The following is a 20,613-nucleotide window of genomic DNA, read 5'->3' on the forward strand; positions in this document are numbered from 1 at the left end:
ATTGCGCATCTCTGTATCTATAACGTAGTACCTGATGCCTTAAATATGGTAGGCGTTGAGATTGTTAAACTCAACTCTTTCCTCAATCTCCCTGTTTCCCTACAACTGCTACCAGGGAAGCAAAAAGACTAAGAATTCAGGCATGTGCAATTATCCATCTAGCAATAGAAATCTAGTAAACTGTTACTGAGGTTTAGAGTTACCTGATAGGAAAAAAAGTAGGTATGTTCCTATCTCCCAATTTACTGCTAAATAATTCCTCTCTTTTAACCAGAAATTATTTCCAAATAATGTGACATAATTTAAAGCAGTCTAGGGCAACTCAAAATAAGAACCACAGTCTCAACCAAGTTACACTTACATTCGGCTAGCTTCAATGTCGTCAGACTGAGGTTCTCCTGATCTGTAAAATGCAATTGAGAAACAGTTAGCAAAATATTCCATATTCCAAAAAAAAAAAGGTAGACATATTACTTAGGAAGACAAATTTGTAAACAAGATTTAAGCACTAAATAAAACAGTTTTAAAATTAAATATGTCAACATGAAAGAAAGTGGTCAGATCAGGTGGCCATACATTTATTTTAAGGGTTGGACTTAAAAAACTCAATGCATGTTTTTTAAAGGAAATTGTAAACGCTATACATAGATACCAACAGACAAGCCATTATAAGCCATAACTATTCACAAAGTCAAATATGTGTAATAAAACACAGAGCTAAAAAACTTCCTATAGCCAAGTATTGGTTATCCACATTAACATAGGTACTCACTGGTATTCACTCACAGTATTAAACTTTAGATTAGTGGCTCTGTAAACTACTCCCTAGGCAGGCTAAAGCTTAGGCCAGCCATGTAGTTTTGTAAATGAAGGTTTATTGGGATGCAGCCATACTCATTCATTTAGGTATCACCTATGGCTGCTTTCACACTAAAAGAACAGAGCTGAGGACTTGTGGCAGAAACCACACGGCCCACAAAACCTAAAATATTTATTTTCTGGCCCTTTAAGAACAAATGTGCCAACCGCTACCACTACTCCAGATAATTCAAACTAAAATCTAATACCTTGGTAAGTCTGAAGACACTTAAATCAGATACAACATTCTAATGATGATTATCTTGGTTCAACAATGAAATTGTTTTCCTAAAAATACACTTACTGTATGTATTACCTGTCAAAAGTGTATCACCTGAGGTGCAGTTTTGCACTGGATAGCTGCGAATTAACTTCAGTTTTAAACAGTTGCCAGTTACTTTGTTATTTCTAAATATACTACTGCTCTCTTATGTAGAAATATTTAAAATTCAAAGTCACTAAAAAGCCTTTCATTTTCATTTCACGAGACATCAATCAGTATTTCCCTATCTATTCACTTTTATAAACAGCATCAGCAACAATGAATGATATGAGTCAATATAACATTGATTTCTAACACTTAGAAATTCCCAAACTAGATAAAAAATGTTTTTTGAGGTCAAAAGCTAAATTTTCAAATTGGAATTACAAAGTCCTGACTTGTGAACTTCTCACTGACTTTAGGCTTCCAACTTTAAGCAACTCTAACAGGAATCTGAAAATCAGAGTCACACACACACACACACACACACACGTGCACACACGCATACACAAACCTGTTTTCTAAATTTCTTAGCTTAAAAAAAAAAAAAAACCCTCACTTCTTTATCAGACTCTCAAAATTATCCTCACTGCAATTCATTCAGATTCCACAGATTCCAAGGACAAGAATGGAAAAGAAAAAAAAAAAAAAAAGACTCCAGCAGCTCAAATATTTTAGATCTTCTTTGCAATGTATTTAAATTTTCAATTTTGCACAAAATTACATAAGAACTAAAAACTGGGGCATGCTGGAGGTGGCAGTGACTTGGCTGTGACACAAATGCAAAAATTTCACTCCACCCTCTCCCCCAGGGAGCAAGCAAATCACCTATGTGACACACCTGGTCTCCACCAGCCTTGTGGGTAAGTACCCCAAGATTGCTTCCAAACTTGTATCGCCCAGACAGAAGAGCTAAAAATTGATGATAACCCCATGTACCAGCTGACTCATTTTTGAAAGTGCGACCCTCCAGCATCAGATGTCATACTGTAAGGAGGCAGAGCTGGCTTGCAAAACAAAAAATAAACCTGCTGGCACTGAGGGAAGAGAGGCAGATTAGAAGTTTTCAAACACGTAGGCAGCAAAACTTTCAAAATTAACAGGGAAAGAGAAGAAAGGGACACGATGATAGGAAAATAAAAATATTACTGCAAAAAGGTAAGACACAAGAAGGAAAACAAATCTAAGTCTTAGAAGTACAATATGTAACTGTTACAAAGTTTTGAGATCCTGAAATGGGATAGAGTTTAAATACATTATCAAATGATAACTACATCTATCTTCCCAATTTCTGTTCCCTAAGCAAGAGAATATGTGAACTTTGGCATCAAAATATTTGTCACCAAACTGTAACATATTACTAGTTTTTACATATATTAACATAGGCTGTTAAAAACCATTGATAAGACAAGCTAAGTAATTTAAACCAATCCAGTATAGAAGAAGAAGGATTGAAGATTATTACCTTAAAATAAATCTGTCCTGGGTCTATTAAACATAGCAAAGTTGTTCTATTCAAATTGGAAATTGTTTTTTAATCAAGAGAAAAATGAATATATACAGAACTAGCAGACATTTTTCTTGCAGTGATTAATAATTTATGTCTGAATAAATTTCTACTCATCCTAATAACAGTATATTTCTAGAATATTATAAATAAGTTACCAAAAAAAGTCCCGAGGTTAGAATTCAAACTCTCAAAACTCGGAAATATGCCAGGTGTGGTAGTTCATGTCTGTAATCTCAGCACTTTGGGAGGTCAAGGCATAAGGATCACGTGAGCTCAGGAGTTCAAGGTCAGCCTGGGCAACATGATGAAACCTCGTCTCTTAGCCGGGTGTGGTAGTGGGTGCCTTTAGTCCCAGCAACTTGGGAGGCTGAAGTGGGAGGGTCGCTTGAGCCCAGAAGGTCAAAGCTGCAGTGAACTGTGACCATGCCACTGCACTCCAGCCTGGGCGATGGAGTGAGACCTTGCCTTGGAAACAAAGATAAACTATGAAATATATACCACCTAGCAACAGTTCCCAAGCTTGACTTTGGCTCCTAAAGAGTCTACTTATTCTTTTACTGCCAAGTTGCTGGAAGTAAGAATCCTGTATGTGCTTGTAAATGCAGAACATATAACCTAATTCAAAATATATAACTAAAGGGAAATTTTTGTATTAAACTATTGACTTAGGTTATCCTAAAGTGTGCCAGAATAACAAGTCAGAAAAGAAATTTTAAAACTGAAACAATAACCAAATAACATTAGATAATAAAATGTAAATCTTAGAAGGAGAATCAATTTTAGGTCTTGATTTGAATCGCAGAAAATATGATCACAAAACGCCCACTAATCTGAATACTGCAGCATGAGCTAGCAAATTCAAATGGTGGCTCACTTCCAATAACACTGGTGCAGCTTCTCCATCCTGCAAGCCACTCCTTTTACCTCCACTGTAACTCTCTAGGAGAGAAAAGTATACTAGTTTTATTAATGTTATAAAAACTTCTAGAGAAATGTTTAGTTAAAACGTTCACCACATAAAAGGCATACTTTAAAATGCATATTAAGAAATTTTTCCTGTTTTCTATAATGTTTATAGTAAAATGTTTAAAACCCTGAAGTTTTTTGAGAAATACTTTCCTGTTTATCCATACAGATAGGTCTTTGATAGTGGCTACTGATATTTTTAATAAGAAAAAAAGACACTAAAATATTTTAAGGAGATTAAATGAAGTAGGTCAACTCTCAGGCCCACTATTCTTAGCAGTATTCCTGCCAACTATACATTGTCTTCATTTTTACAGTATGTATTTCACTTTACAATGACAGCCTTTTAAAGGCTGTAAAATAATTCAAAATTACCTTTTACAAGCTGTGGCCATTCGGTGACATCAGGGTGATCACAGCTTTGAGTCACTGATTAAAAACAGGTTGTCACACCAGTCTAGCTGCTACCTTGATCTGAGCGTAGGCTTAATAACTCTAATAAATTAAACAAACCTTTGGTTAGAACACTTTAATATATAAACCCAATTCATTGTTCAAAAAATAATCCTAAAAGCTTCAAATTAGGTGTCAATGTAAAATTAATCAGAAGAGTAATTATTATAGAAAAGTTTTTAAGGACTATTTTCCAGCATTTTGTTTTTCTTAAATGATCTCTTCATTTGAGAAAATATAATAATTCCTTGTACTTTCATGTAATGTTATACTTTATGAAGCATTTTGGTCAATAGTACCTTGAGTCTTATAACAACTTTGGCTTTACCTAATCAAGACAGATAATATACTAAGAATTAAAGAAAAAAATTAAGCAGCCTCCGAGTGATTAACTGACTTGCCCAAGATTTTGGAACTAGTGTTGAAGGACGGACTAAAACCCAGATATACTGACTTCCTATCAAGTGATGGATTTTGTTTGTTTGTTTTGGCTTAGTTTTGCTATATTGGGTTTCAAGATTTAAGTATACGTAAATGAGTAAAGATTCAGAACACAGATTGAGATCTTTCAAATATGGACAAATTTAGTAAAAAGATTCTTAAGCTGACAGAGAAATCAGTCACCAAGTAGGCAACTGCTTAATGGAATAGTTACATACATACACATAAACACACACACCCACACACATAAACACAAAGTCTAGTCCTACTAATTCTGTATTTACATAGAGTCATTTAACATCAGTCAAAACCCCTTAAGCACTGCATGAAAATATATTCTACTCTTTCTTGGCCATAAATCTACTAAGATTTAATTTCATGAAAAAGTATGGCAAAAGATGAAAGCATATCCTCCTCCCTCAACTAAGTATCTTTTTAACCCCTTACATGGCCTTAGCTGAACTTTTCTGATTGTCACAGTTCAAATTTAGCAGGCTTCTTTACTGACACTGTAGTTCTGGCAAAGATACCATACATCTGAAATATCCCAGTATCAAAAGATCATTTTGTGCAACTAGTTCTTTCCCCTCACGATTCCCCTATCCAGGCCAAATCTGATGCGTCAACTACGGAAAGATGAGGAAATTAGGAGGAAGAAACATTTCATAATTAACATCCTCAAAGCAACAACAGTCAAGTGTAAAAGGTGGTTACCAGTGTGGATTCAGAACCCAGTATAAAACAGCAAGGTATCTGCGAATACCAAGGGTTAAAACATGAATGTTTGAGCCCATACCTATGCAGTTATGAACACAGGGCTTCAAAATCCAGATTAGGTGAGGATTGGCCTGAATATATAAAAATAATTGCAGGGGATTCCAATAAATGGGATTTATAGTATCTGTAAGAAATAACGCAATCTCCCAGATATTCCTATCCTAACTATACATTTCCTAATAAGAACCTAGACATTGCTGAGGTCATATGGGAAACACCACCTTCCCTAAAATAAACAATGTGGTCATGTTACAGCTTCCCCTTGGGTTCTCAAGAGATTAATGGTATGTGGAATTAGAAGATTCAAACAAGTCTACATTTCCATCTTGTAAACACAAAAATAATAAAGTTAAAATATCTTTTAATTGACTAATTGATCTCAATGTAATTAAAGAGCTATATGTATTTTGAAAACTACTGAGTCAAGTCCTCTCTTCCAGTCCCCTCTTTTATGAGATCTGGTGCTCAAAAGGCTCCAAGGCCAGGCTGGATTTATGTCTCTGTTTGGTCATTCACTAGCTGAGAAATCTTGGGCAAGTTACTTAACCTCTCCGAGTCTCAGTTTCCTTATAGTTCTAGTAGAACTAGGATAATAGTACCTATTCCAGAGAGCTGTCATGGATGAACAAGCTAACATCTAAATATCTCAGAACAGTGCCTGACATATAATGTGCTCACAAATGGCTGGGTATGGTGGCTAACGCCTGTAATCCCAGCACTTTGGGAGGCCAAGGCGGGTGGATCACTTGAGGCCAGGAGTTCGAGACCAGCCTGGCCAACACGGTGAAACCCCGTCCCTACTAAAAATACAAAACTTCGCCAGATGTGGTGGCACACGCCTGTAATCCCAGCTACCTGGGAGGCTGAGGCATGAGAATCACTTGAACCTGGGAGATGGACGTTGCAGTGAGTCAAGAAGGTGCCACTGCACTCCAGCCTGGGCAACAGAGCAAGACTCTGTCTCAAAAACAATGGCAGCAGCAGCAACAACAACAACAAATGGAAGCTATTATTAATACTCATGGCCCAAAATCCAAACCTGCCCTCTCAATCTTCTTATGCATATTATTTTACCTCTCATAGCACACTAATCTCTTGTAAATTTTTTCAGCACCCTACCTGGGTCCCTCATAGAGTCTTGGAAGTATAGTTAGTGAGCACCTGACACAATGCTTTAAAAACGGCAGGGGCCCAAATTTGCTGAACACATCTGTCATTATTATGACATTAAGATACACATGCAATACGAATTCCAAAAAATAAAACAAAAACATACCATATTTCGCCAAACTTCTGAGGAGCTGGTGAATTCTAAAATCAGGCTCTTACAGATTTTTAACCTAAAATATAAAACACCTCACTCAATTCTTTTTACATAAACAACTGGATAAACTTTCCAAAAAAAAAAAGGTACTAAATTTCATCATAAAGGCAAATTTATTTTCTATAATAATTATGAACATCCAAAAACATATCAAGAAACAAATTACTCTACTGCTGTTGCCAGGATGAGGAAAGCATAGGTAGGCAGGCCCTGTGGCCTGAGTGCTTTCAGCAGGCAAAGCCATATTTCCCATATTCATCCATAAAGCTTAGTGCCTTCTATTTATTTACTCTATCCTCCCTCCAAAAGGGCTAAACACATATGGAAATTATTTGACTATATCCCTCTAATCCTTTCAAATACCTATAGCAATTTTGTTTTTAATTAAGTTCTATATGCTAAGCATCGGCTATGTTAGGTACAAATCTGGACATCTACCACTTTGAGCAGCAGCCTTGCGCCGACCCTCTGACCCTTGAGTCTCCAATGTCAGGTTATTGTAGTAGAGAAAATGCATTAAAAAGTTATAGTATAATGCCTACCTGGCACAAAACAGGACTTCAATATACTATGATAATTATAATTTATTAAATCAGCCATTTAATATATATCAAAACTTAACTCTTAAAAAAAAAATCCTGAAGCTTAAAGCAAGCCCCTAAATTATCACTGTAAATTCTTAAGCTGTTTGTATACAATCAGAACATTCCTCAATGGAACAAAAATAAAGTCCTTTAATGTACTGCATTACATATAAAGAAAGCAAATTTCAAAGATTAAGAAACCTATCCAGTGTCCTAAAGGTTGATAGTAGAAAGTGAATACACTGCATATAAACATTTTGAAATAAAATTAACCAACTTTTAAGGTTTTAGAGACTGAGTTACAAACTTCAGTCTATAATAGAATTACCTGGGGAAATCTAAAAATGCAACCACTTGGGTCCTACTCACGAAGATTTTCATTCAGTGCATGAAGTAGGGGTTCATGAATTTTTAAAGAATTTTTTTTCAGACCCACCCAAGAATGCAGAAATGAATTTGCATTTTAACACATACTTCACATGACACACAGATCTCATTTTAAGAAGCCCTGCCTTCCAAATTACGAGTTAGGAACACATAATCATAGAGGAAATATACCAAATCTATAAAAATACAGAGTAACAAAAACTATAAGCACTACAAATATTAGGCACACTCACTTGCCAATTTAACCATAAGAATCCTAATACCAGACATAGAGTTCTCTTACTTTATCTCTTCAACAGAGGGCTCAGTCTAATAATCTTATAAATAAGTATAGTCTAATAAGAAATGCCTATGTTGATCTATATCTACCTCCCTAAAAATTTTCATTTTATTCATTTCTATTTCTCCTTCACCTCCTTCTAAAGCTGTTTCAAAACTTAATTTCACAAACTGTTTTTTTCTATCACTTTTTATTATAACACCCAACACTTCTGTTCTCCACCCATGTTTATGGTGTCTTATATTTATGGATAATGCTACTTATTAAAACTGTCTAAGTTTTGTCCGTATACACATTTCACAATTAAAGGACTACTCCAACAATTTTCCTAAGTCCTCCTGCTTTAGGCTCTCCTCATTCCAGTCCATTCTGCAGTTAAGACTTAAAAAGTTTTAAATACTGCTTTCAAATAATACTTGCAACATAATTCCCTCAACTCCATTAGCTCCTCAGAGTACCATCTCTATATCCTCTTTCCTTTTGCTGCCAAAAAGACGTGAAAACCACTAGCTCAGCTGCTATTTTTCTATCTACTGAAATTTTTCTTGTAAAGTTCCCATCATTTCTGTATATTCCCAGTGCTTTGGCCCCTCAATCCTACTTAATTTTTGTAGCTTTTAAGACTGCTAATGACCCCTCACCTCCTCTGGCTTCCCTAATGTTGTACCCATTCATTTTCTTCCATCTCTCTAAAGGCAACAAGGTCTTCTGCTAGTTCATCTTCCTACCTCATACATGGCCTTTCTCCAAGTTTCTGTCAATAGCCACTTTTCTTAACCTAAACCAATTTTCTGTGCAATGTCATCCATTCCCATGGCACCTCTATGCTTACGAACCCCTAACTCTGTATCTTTAAGCCCTTATCTCTGGCATGGTATGCCTGCAACTACATATTACTAACAGTACACATCCATTTGGATGTCTCGTTAGCATCTACATTCAACGTATCTAATATCAAACTCAATTATTTTCCCAAAGAACTCACTCTGCCTAATCTCACTGTCCTAGTTAAGAACTAAAAAATTTGGTGCCATTCATTACTTTCTCCCCCTCATTTTTATTTGCCCTAACCACTGTGTAGGTTGATACTCGTTCAGCCTTCAAATTCTTCATAATCATTAATTCAAAAACTGTCTACTAGATTTTGAGTGCCTACTAGGTGGATGAAGATGCAGAGGTAGAAAAACTAGACATAATTTCTAGTCCTCATGTGGTGAAGGAAATGGGCACAAATAAAAACCACAATTAATTATGCAATAACAATGCACAGTTAAGTGTTGTGAGGGAGAGATACAGGGGGTTTTAAGTTGCGTATTATAATAAAAAGTCCTTAGTCTGAAGAAAAGGAAAACCATTCTTTATGAGGTACAAGCAAGATTTATAAGACACACTAAGAAAAATCCTGTGAGGTAATGATGGTAGCACTATCAGTCCAGCTGCTAAATTGGAAGATTCTCAGTCATATTCTAAAGAGTCTCTCTCTTTCCCAGTATATCAGATTGTTTACCAATTGCTACCAATTCATCCTTAGAAATTCCCCTACATTTCTATATTCCCACACTATTCCCCAGTCTTGTTTGATTCCCCAGTCTTGGAAGCAACTATTCTTTTAGTTGCTTCCAGAATAAAGCCAAAGCACCCAATCATGACAGATGAGATACTACACAATTTGGTCAAAACCTGCCAGTGCAGCCTCTTCTTCCAGACTAGACCTGACTTCAAGAGAACATGTGTATCATTTGCTTTTATACTTCCAGTGCTTGTAAATGTTTACAGAATAAGCATCTTACAGAAGAGAAAATTTTTCTCTTAGGGAACTTGCTTTCAGTCCTTTAGCAAATGCAAGGTTAAGATTCAAGGTTGAGCGCGGTGGCTCACGCCTGTAATCCCAGTACTTTGGGAGGCCGAGGCGGGCGGATCACAAGGTCAGGAGATCGAGACCATCCTGGCTAACGCGGTGAAACCCCGTCTCTACTAAAAATACAAAAAATTAGCCGGGCATAGTGGCGGGCGCCTGTAGTCCCAGCTACTCGGGAGGCTGAGGCAGGAGAATGGCGTGAACCTGGGAGGCGGAGCTTGCAGTGAGCCGAGATCGTGCCACTGCACTCCAGCCTGGGCGACAGAGCAAGACTCCGTCTCAAAAAAAAAAAAGATTCAAACCCTAATTTGTCTGATTCTAAAGACCATGCTCATTCCCTTGTACCTGCCTTCTAATTTATACTCAAACCCTGTCAATCTCCTTAAAAATATCTCTTACTCCTTTTTTCCTCAAACTTACCAACACTGTCCTACTACAGTGCCCCCTTATTTCATCTGGTTTCCCTTTTGCCTTTATCCTCAATTTTGCCACTAGAATTATCTTCCTAAAAACTCAAAGTTAGACATATCATTCTATATTCAAAAGCTTTCACACTTTCTCATGCCAACAGAATAAATTTCTAACTCCTTCACATTCTATTTGAGGCCCTTGTCATGTGGTCCTGACCCCAGCCATCCCAGCACTACTGCCCACTATATGATATCATCACCAGTTACCAGATCTAGTCCCATCATTTGACTATTGGCTATAATATACTGGATATTTGTGTTTCTGACTTCAATGCTTTTGCTTCTGAGGAGACTTCACTCAGAAATGGTCCTCTATCCATTACTAACCTCTATCCCCCACCCACCTATCATGCCATGTTAAAAACTGGCCTCATTCTAAACACTGTATCTCACAGGGTTATCTAAATTCTTATACATAATCACCATCTCCTTCATGTCTTATATATATTCTTAATACCATAAAATAATTTATTAATTTCTCCTTATATTTATTATGTTATACCTTACATTACAGCTATCTGTATACATTTGTCAGTGCCTCTAGTTGTAAGCTGATTGATGGTAGGGATCATCTCTTCCATATTTTAATTTTCATAATAATGGTGACTATGTTTTCTTGACACCATACCTCCCCTCTACAAGAAAAAAAAAAAAAAAAGGAATCAGGACCCATGGCCTTTGAGCTAGTTCCAAATGTGACTCATGGATGAACAAAGATACCATTTCTTCCCAAATTAACACAAATATAAGTAAATGCCAATTTAAGAAACGTTTTTTCAAAGACTAAATATGTAAGAATAACCAAAACAATTGTTTCTAATAATGTCCCTTTCTCTACCAGATATTAAAACATAATATATTAACTTAAATGGTATAATTAAAATCAGCACGCCTTAAAAAAACTGAGTATACACTAAATATATGCATATCCTATGACTTAAAAATTTCACTCTTAAGTACACATCAAACAGAAGTACACATATTCACAAGAAGACAATCACTGAAATGTTTAGAGCAGCAGCAATATTCTTAACAGTTCCAAACCAAAAATGATTAAATGTCCGTAACAGCAGATTAAACTATGGCATATTCTTAAAATGGAATACTATACAGCAACTGTCATAAACCATTACTACAACCAACAATGTGAATAAATCTCACAAATACATTAAAAGAAGTCAGACACAACTAAATGTGCTTGATTCTAGTTAGATAAAGGATGAAAACAGGCAAATCTAATCTATGCTATGAGAAGTCAGGACAGTGGTTACATATGGAAGAAAAGGGGTAGTAACAGAGCACAAGGGGCTATGTAGGAGCTGCTGATGCTGTTTCTTGATCTGAATGCTAGCTAAACGTGTGCTCAGTGTGTGAAAGTGCAACAAGCTATACACTTTGAAGTGTATAGCTTAAAAGATTCTAAAAAAAAAAAAACCTCATATGGTATTAGCATTAGACAAAGAAGTAAGCACAACAGAAAGTTAATTTCAGAGAAAGATCCAAAAGTATCTGACAATTGCTCCTTCTCAAACGAGAATTTTCAGACCTTGGAAAACAGTCAGCACAGGACTATAATACATGAAAGGACAAAAACAAAGGAGGTGAGCCATCCACTGCCTGGATGTCTGCCTAGAGGTAATTCCCAACCTGCAGTCAATGGAGGGGAAATCCAATGAGAAGACAGCAATTTTACTGAGGTCAGAATCAAGAGATCAGAGCTGAGGAAGCTGAAGTGGGTAAAATTTATGACAAGTGCCAGACAAGTGCTTGTCTGAGAAGGCAGAGAAATGGCTTCAGAAATCTACCATTTGAGAGTTTACTGCTGAGTACTAACTGTACACGATTAAGGTAAGTGGCTCCATGAAGCCAGGGACAGAGGGGCATTAAGCTGAAATATTCCCAGTGCTTATAAAGGACTGGGAGACTCCTAAAATTCCCTCTAACCTGAGTGAAGAGAACATGGTGACCCTGGGAGCATTTAGTAAAGACTCAGAAGGATCATGCCTTAGGTAGGAGCTACTACCATTAAAGCAAAGCCTTCTCTAGACAAACTCCAATGTAGCCCTGAAGGGATAAAACTGACCAGCAAGTTATTTAGCTGGCTACAAAACAAAACACTCTAAAAGAAAACAAAATCTAGTCACCCAACAACAAAATATTACAATGTCCAGCATCTAATCTTAAAAAATCATTAAATATGTAAAAAACAAAAAATAAAATAAAATAAATACTAGGAAAATACAACCCATAACCAAGAGAAAAAACCAACCAACAAATTCAGAGTGAAAAAATTCAAGAAATCAATAGGTAACCTGATTTTCAAACAGCTATTACAAATATGCTCAAGAATTCAAAAAAATACATGAATAAAGATGAAAATGAATCAAATGGAATTTCTTGAAACATAAAGTGAAATATCTGAAATTATTTAACAAGGCAGGAGAAAAAACAGTAAAATAGAAGACAAAGCAAACTGAAGCATAGGGAAATAAAAAGACTGAAAAATAATGAATATGATGTTAATGACCTGTGGATAATACCAAACAGTCTAACATATGCGTAACTGGAGTCCCAGAAAAAGAGGAAATGATGAAAGAGGAGTAGAGATGGTAAAAAAATATATATAGAAGAAACAATGGCAACAATCTTCCACATTTAAGGAAAACCATAAAAGTATAGATTCAAAAAGGAAAAAACAACTCTCAGCATGGTGATCATCAAAAATGAAAAGTGACAAGAAAAAATCTTAAAAGCAGCTAGGGAAAAAAGATTTAGTATAAGGAAGAAAAGATAATTAGCATTATGCAGCACTGAACAACATGGATACATTCTGAGAAATGTATCATTAGGTGGCATCATTAGGTGATTCTGTCATTGTGCAAACATCATAGAACGTACTTACACAAATCTAGATTAGATGGTATAGCTTACTACAGAACTAGGATATATGGTATAGCCCAGATGCTCCTAGGTTATAAAGCTGTACAGCATGTTACTGTACTGAATACTGTAAGCAACTGTAACAAAGTGTAAGTATTTACATATCTAAACCTAGAAAAGGTACAGTGAAAAGATGGTGGTATAATCTTAAATGACTACTGTCAACTATGATCTCTTGTTGACTGAAATGTCAGCATGTGGCACATGACTGTATAACCAGACTTCTCATCAAAAACAAATGCTGAAAGAAAAACACATCAACTAACCAAGAGAAAAGAAACATATATGTCCACACAGAGTTTTTTTTTTTAAACAAATGTTCATTGTACCTTTATTTATAATAGCTAGGAACTGAAAACAGCCCAGGTGTCCCTTAATAGATGAAGTCACAAACCACTGAAACATTCAACAATATGGATGAATCTCAAAAACATTATGTTGAGCAAAAAGAAATTTTTTACAACACGTAAGTATTGTATGACTACTTACATAATGTTCTAAGCAAGCTAAACTAAGATGAAAACAATCTGAACAATGTTAGGTTCTAGGGGTGGTGTGGGTGGAAGGAATAACTAGGAAGAGGTGTAGGTTCTATACCCTGATAGCACTTTCTGGCAAAGGTGTATACATTTGTCACAGCTCATGAAATGGTATATGTGGTCAACTGTATTTTCCAAAGATGGTCACAATAGAAGCCATTCCACATGCTCTTAACAATGTAACACTGTCATTTTTTCATCAGGTGGTGGAGTCTATGGCCCTTCTCCTTGAATCTGAGTGAAATCAGTGAGTCTTTCAATCCAAAGACTACAGTCGTACCTCAACTATCTTCAGAGGACTGGTTCCAGGACTCCCATGGATCCCAAAATCCAAGGATGCTTCAAATCCCTTATATAAAATGGCATGGTATTTGTATATAACCTACATGCATCTTCAAATATGTTAAACCATCTCTAGATTACTTATAATACCAAATACAATGTAAATGCTATGTAAACAGTTCTTACAATGTATTGTCAAAGACAAGCTCTCCTTGCCAATCCCTGACCAAATGAGAGATTCATGAGCAAAATAAATAGGTGCTGCTATTTAAGGCACTAAGTTTGGGGCGATGTATTACACAGCAATAAATAACTGGAACAGCATAGTAAATTCTAGTTAAAAATACTAAACTACTAAGTTTTAGTTAACATACACGCTGAAGTTAAGGGTGTGGTATACTAACATCTGCAACTTACTTTGAAAAGCATAAAAAAAGACACTAGAAGAAGAGAGGATGGATAGATGGACAAGATAGAAGACAAAAACAAATATAACAAAATGTTAGCTGTGAAATTATATCCTACAATTATTTGAAAGTCTGTGTGGTTTGAAAAATTGTACAATAAAATGAAGAGTGAAATAAAGACATTTCCATACAAATAAAAGCTGAAAGATTTTGTAGCCAGTAGACCTACACTTTAGAAATGTTTAAGAAATTTTTTCAAGCAGAAGGAAAATAACACCAGCAAGAAACTTGGATCTACAAAAAGGAATCTCCACAAAGGAAAAGAAATAAAAATGGTAAATATGAGGGTAAATATAAAGGAGTGTTATTTTTAGTTTTTAAGTTTCTTTGTAAGACAACTGGCCTTTGAAAGAAATAGTTTCAAACGCTGCTGTGGAATCTATAACACATATAGAAGTAAAATGTTAAGATCACAATACCAAAAAGAACGAGGGAGAGTAAATGGATGTATACTATTCCAAAATTCTTACATTATACATTAAGAGGAATAATATTTTTGAAGGTAGACTGAGATAAGTTAAAGGTGCATATTGTAAATCCTAGAAGTATCACTGGGGGGAAAAAAACAGAGGGACAAGCTAATAATGGAGACAATACAAAATTCCAAAAATGCTCCATTAACCGAAAAGAAGGCAGAAAAGGAAGAAAATATTAGACAAATAGAAAACAAATAGTGTCTTAAACACAACTATATTGCCAACTGCAATAAATGTAAATGGACTTAATCAAATTAAAAACAAAGATCATAAAAAATCAATCTGAAAGCAAGATGCAACTATATGCTATCTAAAAGACATTAAATGACCAATCAGTTGAAAATAAAAACACAGCAAAATGATATAATGTGCAAAAATTAATCATAAGAAAGGAATAGATACACTAATACCAAAGTAGACTTTAGATAAGGAACATTACCAGAGACAAACAGAGACATTTCATAATGATAAAGACATCAATTAATCAAGGAGATCTAACAGTCCTAAATGTGAACACACCTAAGGACACAGCTTTAAAGATTTTGCTTCATAGCCGGGCGTGGTGGCGGACGCCTGTAGTCCCAGCTACTCAGAGAGGCTGAGGCAGGAGAACGGCGTGAACCCGGGAGGCAGAGCTTGCAGTGAGCCAAGATTGCGCCACTGCACTCCAGCTTGGGCGACAGAGCGAGACTCCGTCTCAAAAAAAAAAAAAAAAAGACTTTGCTTCAAAGCATATGAAGAAAAAATGAACAGAGCAGAAGGAAGATGAACTCAAAATTATAGCTGAAGATTTCAACATTCCTCTCTTGGTAATTAGTAAGTGGACAGAAAATCAGTAAGGATACAGAAGAAATACATTTATCTATCTGACAAAGAACATACGTTCTGAAAAGTATGTGAAAATATTTGAACAGACACACAAAAGAAGAAAACTTCTCAACGGCAGTCATGAAGAAAATGTAAATTAAGACCATAATGACTTTTTACACCCATTAGAATGGCAATTATTTTAAATAAAAAAACAGAAACTACCAAGCATTAGAAAAGATGTAGAGAAACTGGAACCCTTATTCACTGCTGGTGGGAATGTAAAATAGTGCAGTCACTGTGGAAAACAGTATGGCAGTCTCTAAAAAAATTAAACATGCAATTGCCATATGACCCAGCAATTCCACTCCTAAGTACATAACCAAAAGAATTAAAAGAAGGGACTCAAACAGATACTTATATACCAATGTTCACAGCAGCATCACTCACATAGTTAAAAGTTACAAAGAGCCCAAATGTCCACTGACAAATAAATAAATAAAACAAAAAGTGATATATGCACACAATGAAATATTATTCAACCTTAAAGAATCAAATTTGGATACATGCTACAACATGAATGAACTTTGAGGACTGATACGGTTTGAATATTTGTCCTGTCCAAATCTCATGTTAAAATATAATCCCCAATGTTGGGAGTGGGGCCTGGTGGGAGGTAACTGGGTCATGGGAGCAATCTCTCATAGCTTGGTGCTGTCCTTGGGATACAGAGTGAGTTCTCAGGAGATGTGGTTGTTTAAAAACGGTGTGCCACTTCCCCACCCTCTCTCTTGCTCCTGCTCTCGCCATATGACATGCCTGCTCCCCCTTTGCCTTCCACCATGAGTAAACTCACCATGAGGGCTCCCCAGAAGCTGAGCAGATGGTGGCACCATGCTTGTACAGCCTGCAGCACCACGGGCCAAATAAACTTCTTTTCTTTTTAAATTACCCAGTCTCAGATACTCGTTTAAGGCAACGCAAGAATGGCCTAACACAAGGACATTATTATTATTAAATGAAATGTGCCAGACACAAAAGGACAAAAATCGTATGATTCCACTTATATGAAGCACCTGGAAGAGTCAAATTCACATATAAAATAGAACAGTGATTACTAGCAGTTGGGGAGAGTAGGCAATGAAGAGTTACTGTTTAATGGATAGAGTTTCAGACTGAGAGGATGAAAAAGTTTCAGGGATGGATAGTGGTGATGGCTGCAGAATAATGTGAATGTACTTTATGTCACTGAACTGTACACTTAAAAATAGTTAAAATGGTAAATTTGATGTTGTGTATTTTAGTACCATTTAAAAAAAAAAACACTGCAATGGGATACCACTACACACCTCTCAGAACGTGTGCAATTAAAGACTGAGAACATCAAATGCTGACATTTGGAGAACTGGAACTCTCATACACTGCTGATGGGAATGTAAAGTAGTATAATCATCTGGAAAATAGTTTGGCAGTTCCTTATACATTTAAACATAAACTTACCATGTGACCCAGTAATTCCAATTTAAGGTATTTACCCTAGAAAAATGAAAACATATGTTCACACAAAGACATGCACACAAAACAGTACCTTTATTCGCACAGCCTAAAACTGAAAACAATTTAAATGTTCACCAGAAAATGAATGAACTGTGGTATACTCACATTGTATTTAAAAAAAACAAAACGAACAAACAAAAATCTGTGACAAACACAAATTGGATGGATCTCAAAAACATGCCAAGTGAAAGAAACCAGACATGGAAGAGTATATGTTACTTGATTCTGTGGATGTGCAATTCTAGAGTAGGAAAACTAATAAACAGATCAGTGGTTGCCTGGCTCCGAGAGAGAAATGACTACAGACAGGAAGGAACTTTTTGGAGGTAATTCAATTGTTCTAAAGCTTGATTGTAGTAGCAGTGATAGTGTATATATTTATCAAAATCAATAAAACTATACAGTTAAAATGGGTGCATTTCATTGTGTATCAATTATACCTCAATAAACTTGATTTTTTTTCAAAGTTTGTGAGAACTTAATGTAGAAAAAGGTGGCATTTTCAGTGGAGAAAGGATGCCTTACAAGACAATCAGCTACCCAAGTGGAAGAAAATAAAAGGTAGATATAATTCCCAAAACATGACAAATGCAATCCAGATCTAAACCATATCATACCATATCCAAAAATATGCTGAATGCTCAGATCTAACTTTGTAAATTAAAGTCTATACAAAAGTATCAGAAGAAAATACAAGAGATTGGCTAGGTATAGTAGTTCATGCCTGTAATCCCAGCACTTTGAGAAGCTGAGGTGGGGGGATAGCTTGAGGCCAGAAGTTCCAGACCAGTCTGGGCAACACAGTGAGATACGTTCTCTACAAAAAAACCAACCAACCAACCAAAAAAAACCCAACTAGCTATAGTGGCACATGCCTGTAATCTTAGCTACTTGGGAAGCTGAGGCAGGAGGATCACTTGAGCCCAGGAGTTTCAGGTTACAGGGAGCTATGGTTGCTCCAGCCTGGGTGACAGAATGAGATCCTATCTCTAAAAAGTTTTTGTAATATATATATGAGATCATATTTATATCATCTTTGTTAGCATGCTGAAAGCCAGAAGCCATAAAAGATGGACAGATTTGCCTACATAAAAACTTTAAAATTTCACATGACTAGATACTATAAAATTAAAGGTAGGTAGAGATAATATTTGCAAATTATAATAAAGAATTAAATGATATAGAAAGAATGCTTACAAATTTAAAAAACAAACACCACAATATAAATGGACCATAAAACCAGGCGATTTCCCAGGTTATTTATAAAGATTTAAACAGATTTTATATATACATGAATCAAAACAAGGTAAATGAGCAGTCCCTAACGTATTTTAAGGAATGAAACTTGCTAAAATTATTTTTTAAAAGGTAATTGGCAAAATCTATCAAATTTTTAGATTGACATGGTCTAATGGCCTGACATCTTATTTGTAGGAATCTACCTTACAGAAAAAATAACAGGTACCATCACTGCAAACGCAAATATTGAAAACAACCTAATTTCCAAAACAGGCAAAGGGTTTCATAACATATCATGAACTCTCAGAGTTAATTCCTAGTTCAGTTCTAAAGATTGAGAGAACACATCCGATTTACAGTATTCCAACTCAGGTTTCTCAAGGACAATTTTTCATTAAGGCCTAATTTATTATATTTTAAAACATGCTTTTGCTTCCTATCTCTTTTCTGTTTTTCCTCTTTTCCCCCCACAAGCTTATATGGTAAAATTACCTGCAGTTAAGTGGGCATGTGATATGATGCACAGATTTAATGCAATAATTTATAAGAATTATCCAACTCCATTCTCTCAGCTGCTCTGGTCAAAAAACTTTGGCATCATCTTTTACTCCTCCCTTTATTTCCCACTTTCACCTGGTCTACTACCAAATCCTATGGACTCTATTTCAACATATATCAAGAATTCAACCACTTCTCACCACCCTCACTGTGACCACTATGTCCATTTCAGCCATGTCTTAATCTGTACTAATGATCTACCAATTGGTCTGTTTCTGCCCTTGTCCCCTTTTTCAGTCTATGCTTAACACAGCAACCAGAGTGATCTTGCTAAACATAAGTCATACTTTTTCAATACTCTGCTCAAAGACTTCCAATAGCTTCCCATCTCACTTACCGGTAAAAATCAAACACCTTATTATGATCAAAATATCTGTACCCTCCATTCTATTTCCCATCATTTACTTTTCTAAAGCCACAGTGGCCACACCTCAAGTTCTTCAAACACATCAGGCATTTTCACTGTGGGGTTTCCCTATTCACTACACTCTCTGACTGAAATGCTCTTCCCCCAAATATCCACATGGCTAGCTCTCTGATCTCCTTCAGTTCTTCACCCAAGTTACCATTTCAGTGAAGTTTTCTCTACCTACCCTATCTAAAATTTCCCATTATCCTTTTCACCCACAAACACTTTCCTTATTTGTCTCTTCTCCTTAGCACTATGTAACATATATTTTACCTATCTTTATGATCTCTCTTTTTAGGATTTAAGTGCCATGAAAGCAAAGGATTGAGTGGGTTTTATACACGGCTGTCTCCACCAGCACCTAGAAAAAAAGGCCCACTACACAGTAGGTGTTCAAGAAATGTTTACTAGTGAATCAGATGGATGTGTATGTAGCCAACCATTTGAAAGATTCCTATAACACAGTTAAGAGAAAATAATTATATGAAATACAAGTTTCAGTACACAAAAATCTATGCACAAGGAATTAACCTGAAATGAAATTTTAAAAAATTCAATTTGCAATACCATCAAAACATAAAATTCTTAGAAATAAATTTTTAAAGTAATAAAATAAGTATAAGACCTGTATACTGAAAACTACAAAACATGAAAGAAATTAAAGAACACCTTAATAAATGGAAAGATATCCCATGCTCATGAATGAGAAAACAGTATTAAGGTAGCAATACTTCCCAAATAGACTACAGATTCAACACAAATCCAAGTCCTATCAAAATCCCAGTTACATTTTTTTGCAAGCTAACCCTAAAATTCTATGGAACTTCGAGAAACCCAGAGACCCAAAACAATTTTGAAAAATAAGTTAGAATACTCACATTTCCTGGTTTCAAGACTTACTACAAAGCTACAGTAATCAAGAGTGTGTGTTACCAAAAAAACAGACATACATGTCAATGAACATACCTTGAAAATACCATGGTAAGTAAAAGAACCTGCACACAAAAGGACACATACTGTATGATTCCCATTTATATGAAATGTCCAGAATAAATAAATTCATAGAGACAAAGCAGATTAGTGGTTTCCAGGGGCCAGGAAAGGGAAGAATGGGGAATGGCTGCTAACAGGTTAGGATTTATTTTGGGGATGATGAAAATGTTCTAAAA

The 20,613-nt window shown here is 35.7% G+C and overlaps 1 protein-coding gene across 10 annotated transcripts in view; it reads right to left on the bottom strand.

Annotated features, from left to right (window-relative positions):
* Positions 1–20,613, bottom strand: part of UBE3A (ubiquitin protein ligase E3A) — a 102,127-nt gene that overhangs the window by 67,901 nt on the left and 13,613 nt on the right. For 3 of the 10 annotated variants that reach the window (XM_055278420.2, XM_055278431.2, XM_055278432.2), the window contains exons 2-4: positions 6,544–6,607; positions 3,972–4,091; positions 362–403 (exon numbers count right to left, since the gene is read on the bottom strand). In XM_055278420.2, coding sequence (XP_055134395.1) covers positions 362–403; positions 3,972–3,991 — 62 coding nt within the window. In that variant the 5' untranslated portion in view covers positions 3,992–4,091; positions 6,544–6,607. Of the gene's footprint in view, positions 1–361; positions 404–1,961; positions 2,750–3,504; positions 3,570–3,971; positions 4,092–6,543; positions 6,608–10,672; positions 10,806–20,613 lie in introns of those variants that run through there. The other 7 variants (XM_063640221.1, XM_063640225.1, XM_063640224.1 and 4 more) reach the window with 5 other exon arrangements.

Source organism: Symphalangus syndactylus, chromosome 5 (assembly GCF_028878055.3).
Source record: "Symphalangus syndactylus isolate Jambi chromosome 5, NHGRI_mSymSyn1-v2.1_pri, whole genome shotgun sequence".
Classification (NCBI taxonomy): Eukaryota; Metazoa; Chordata; class Mammalia; order Primates; family Hylobatidae; genus Symphalangus; species Symphalangus syndactylus.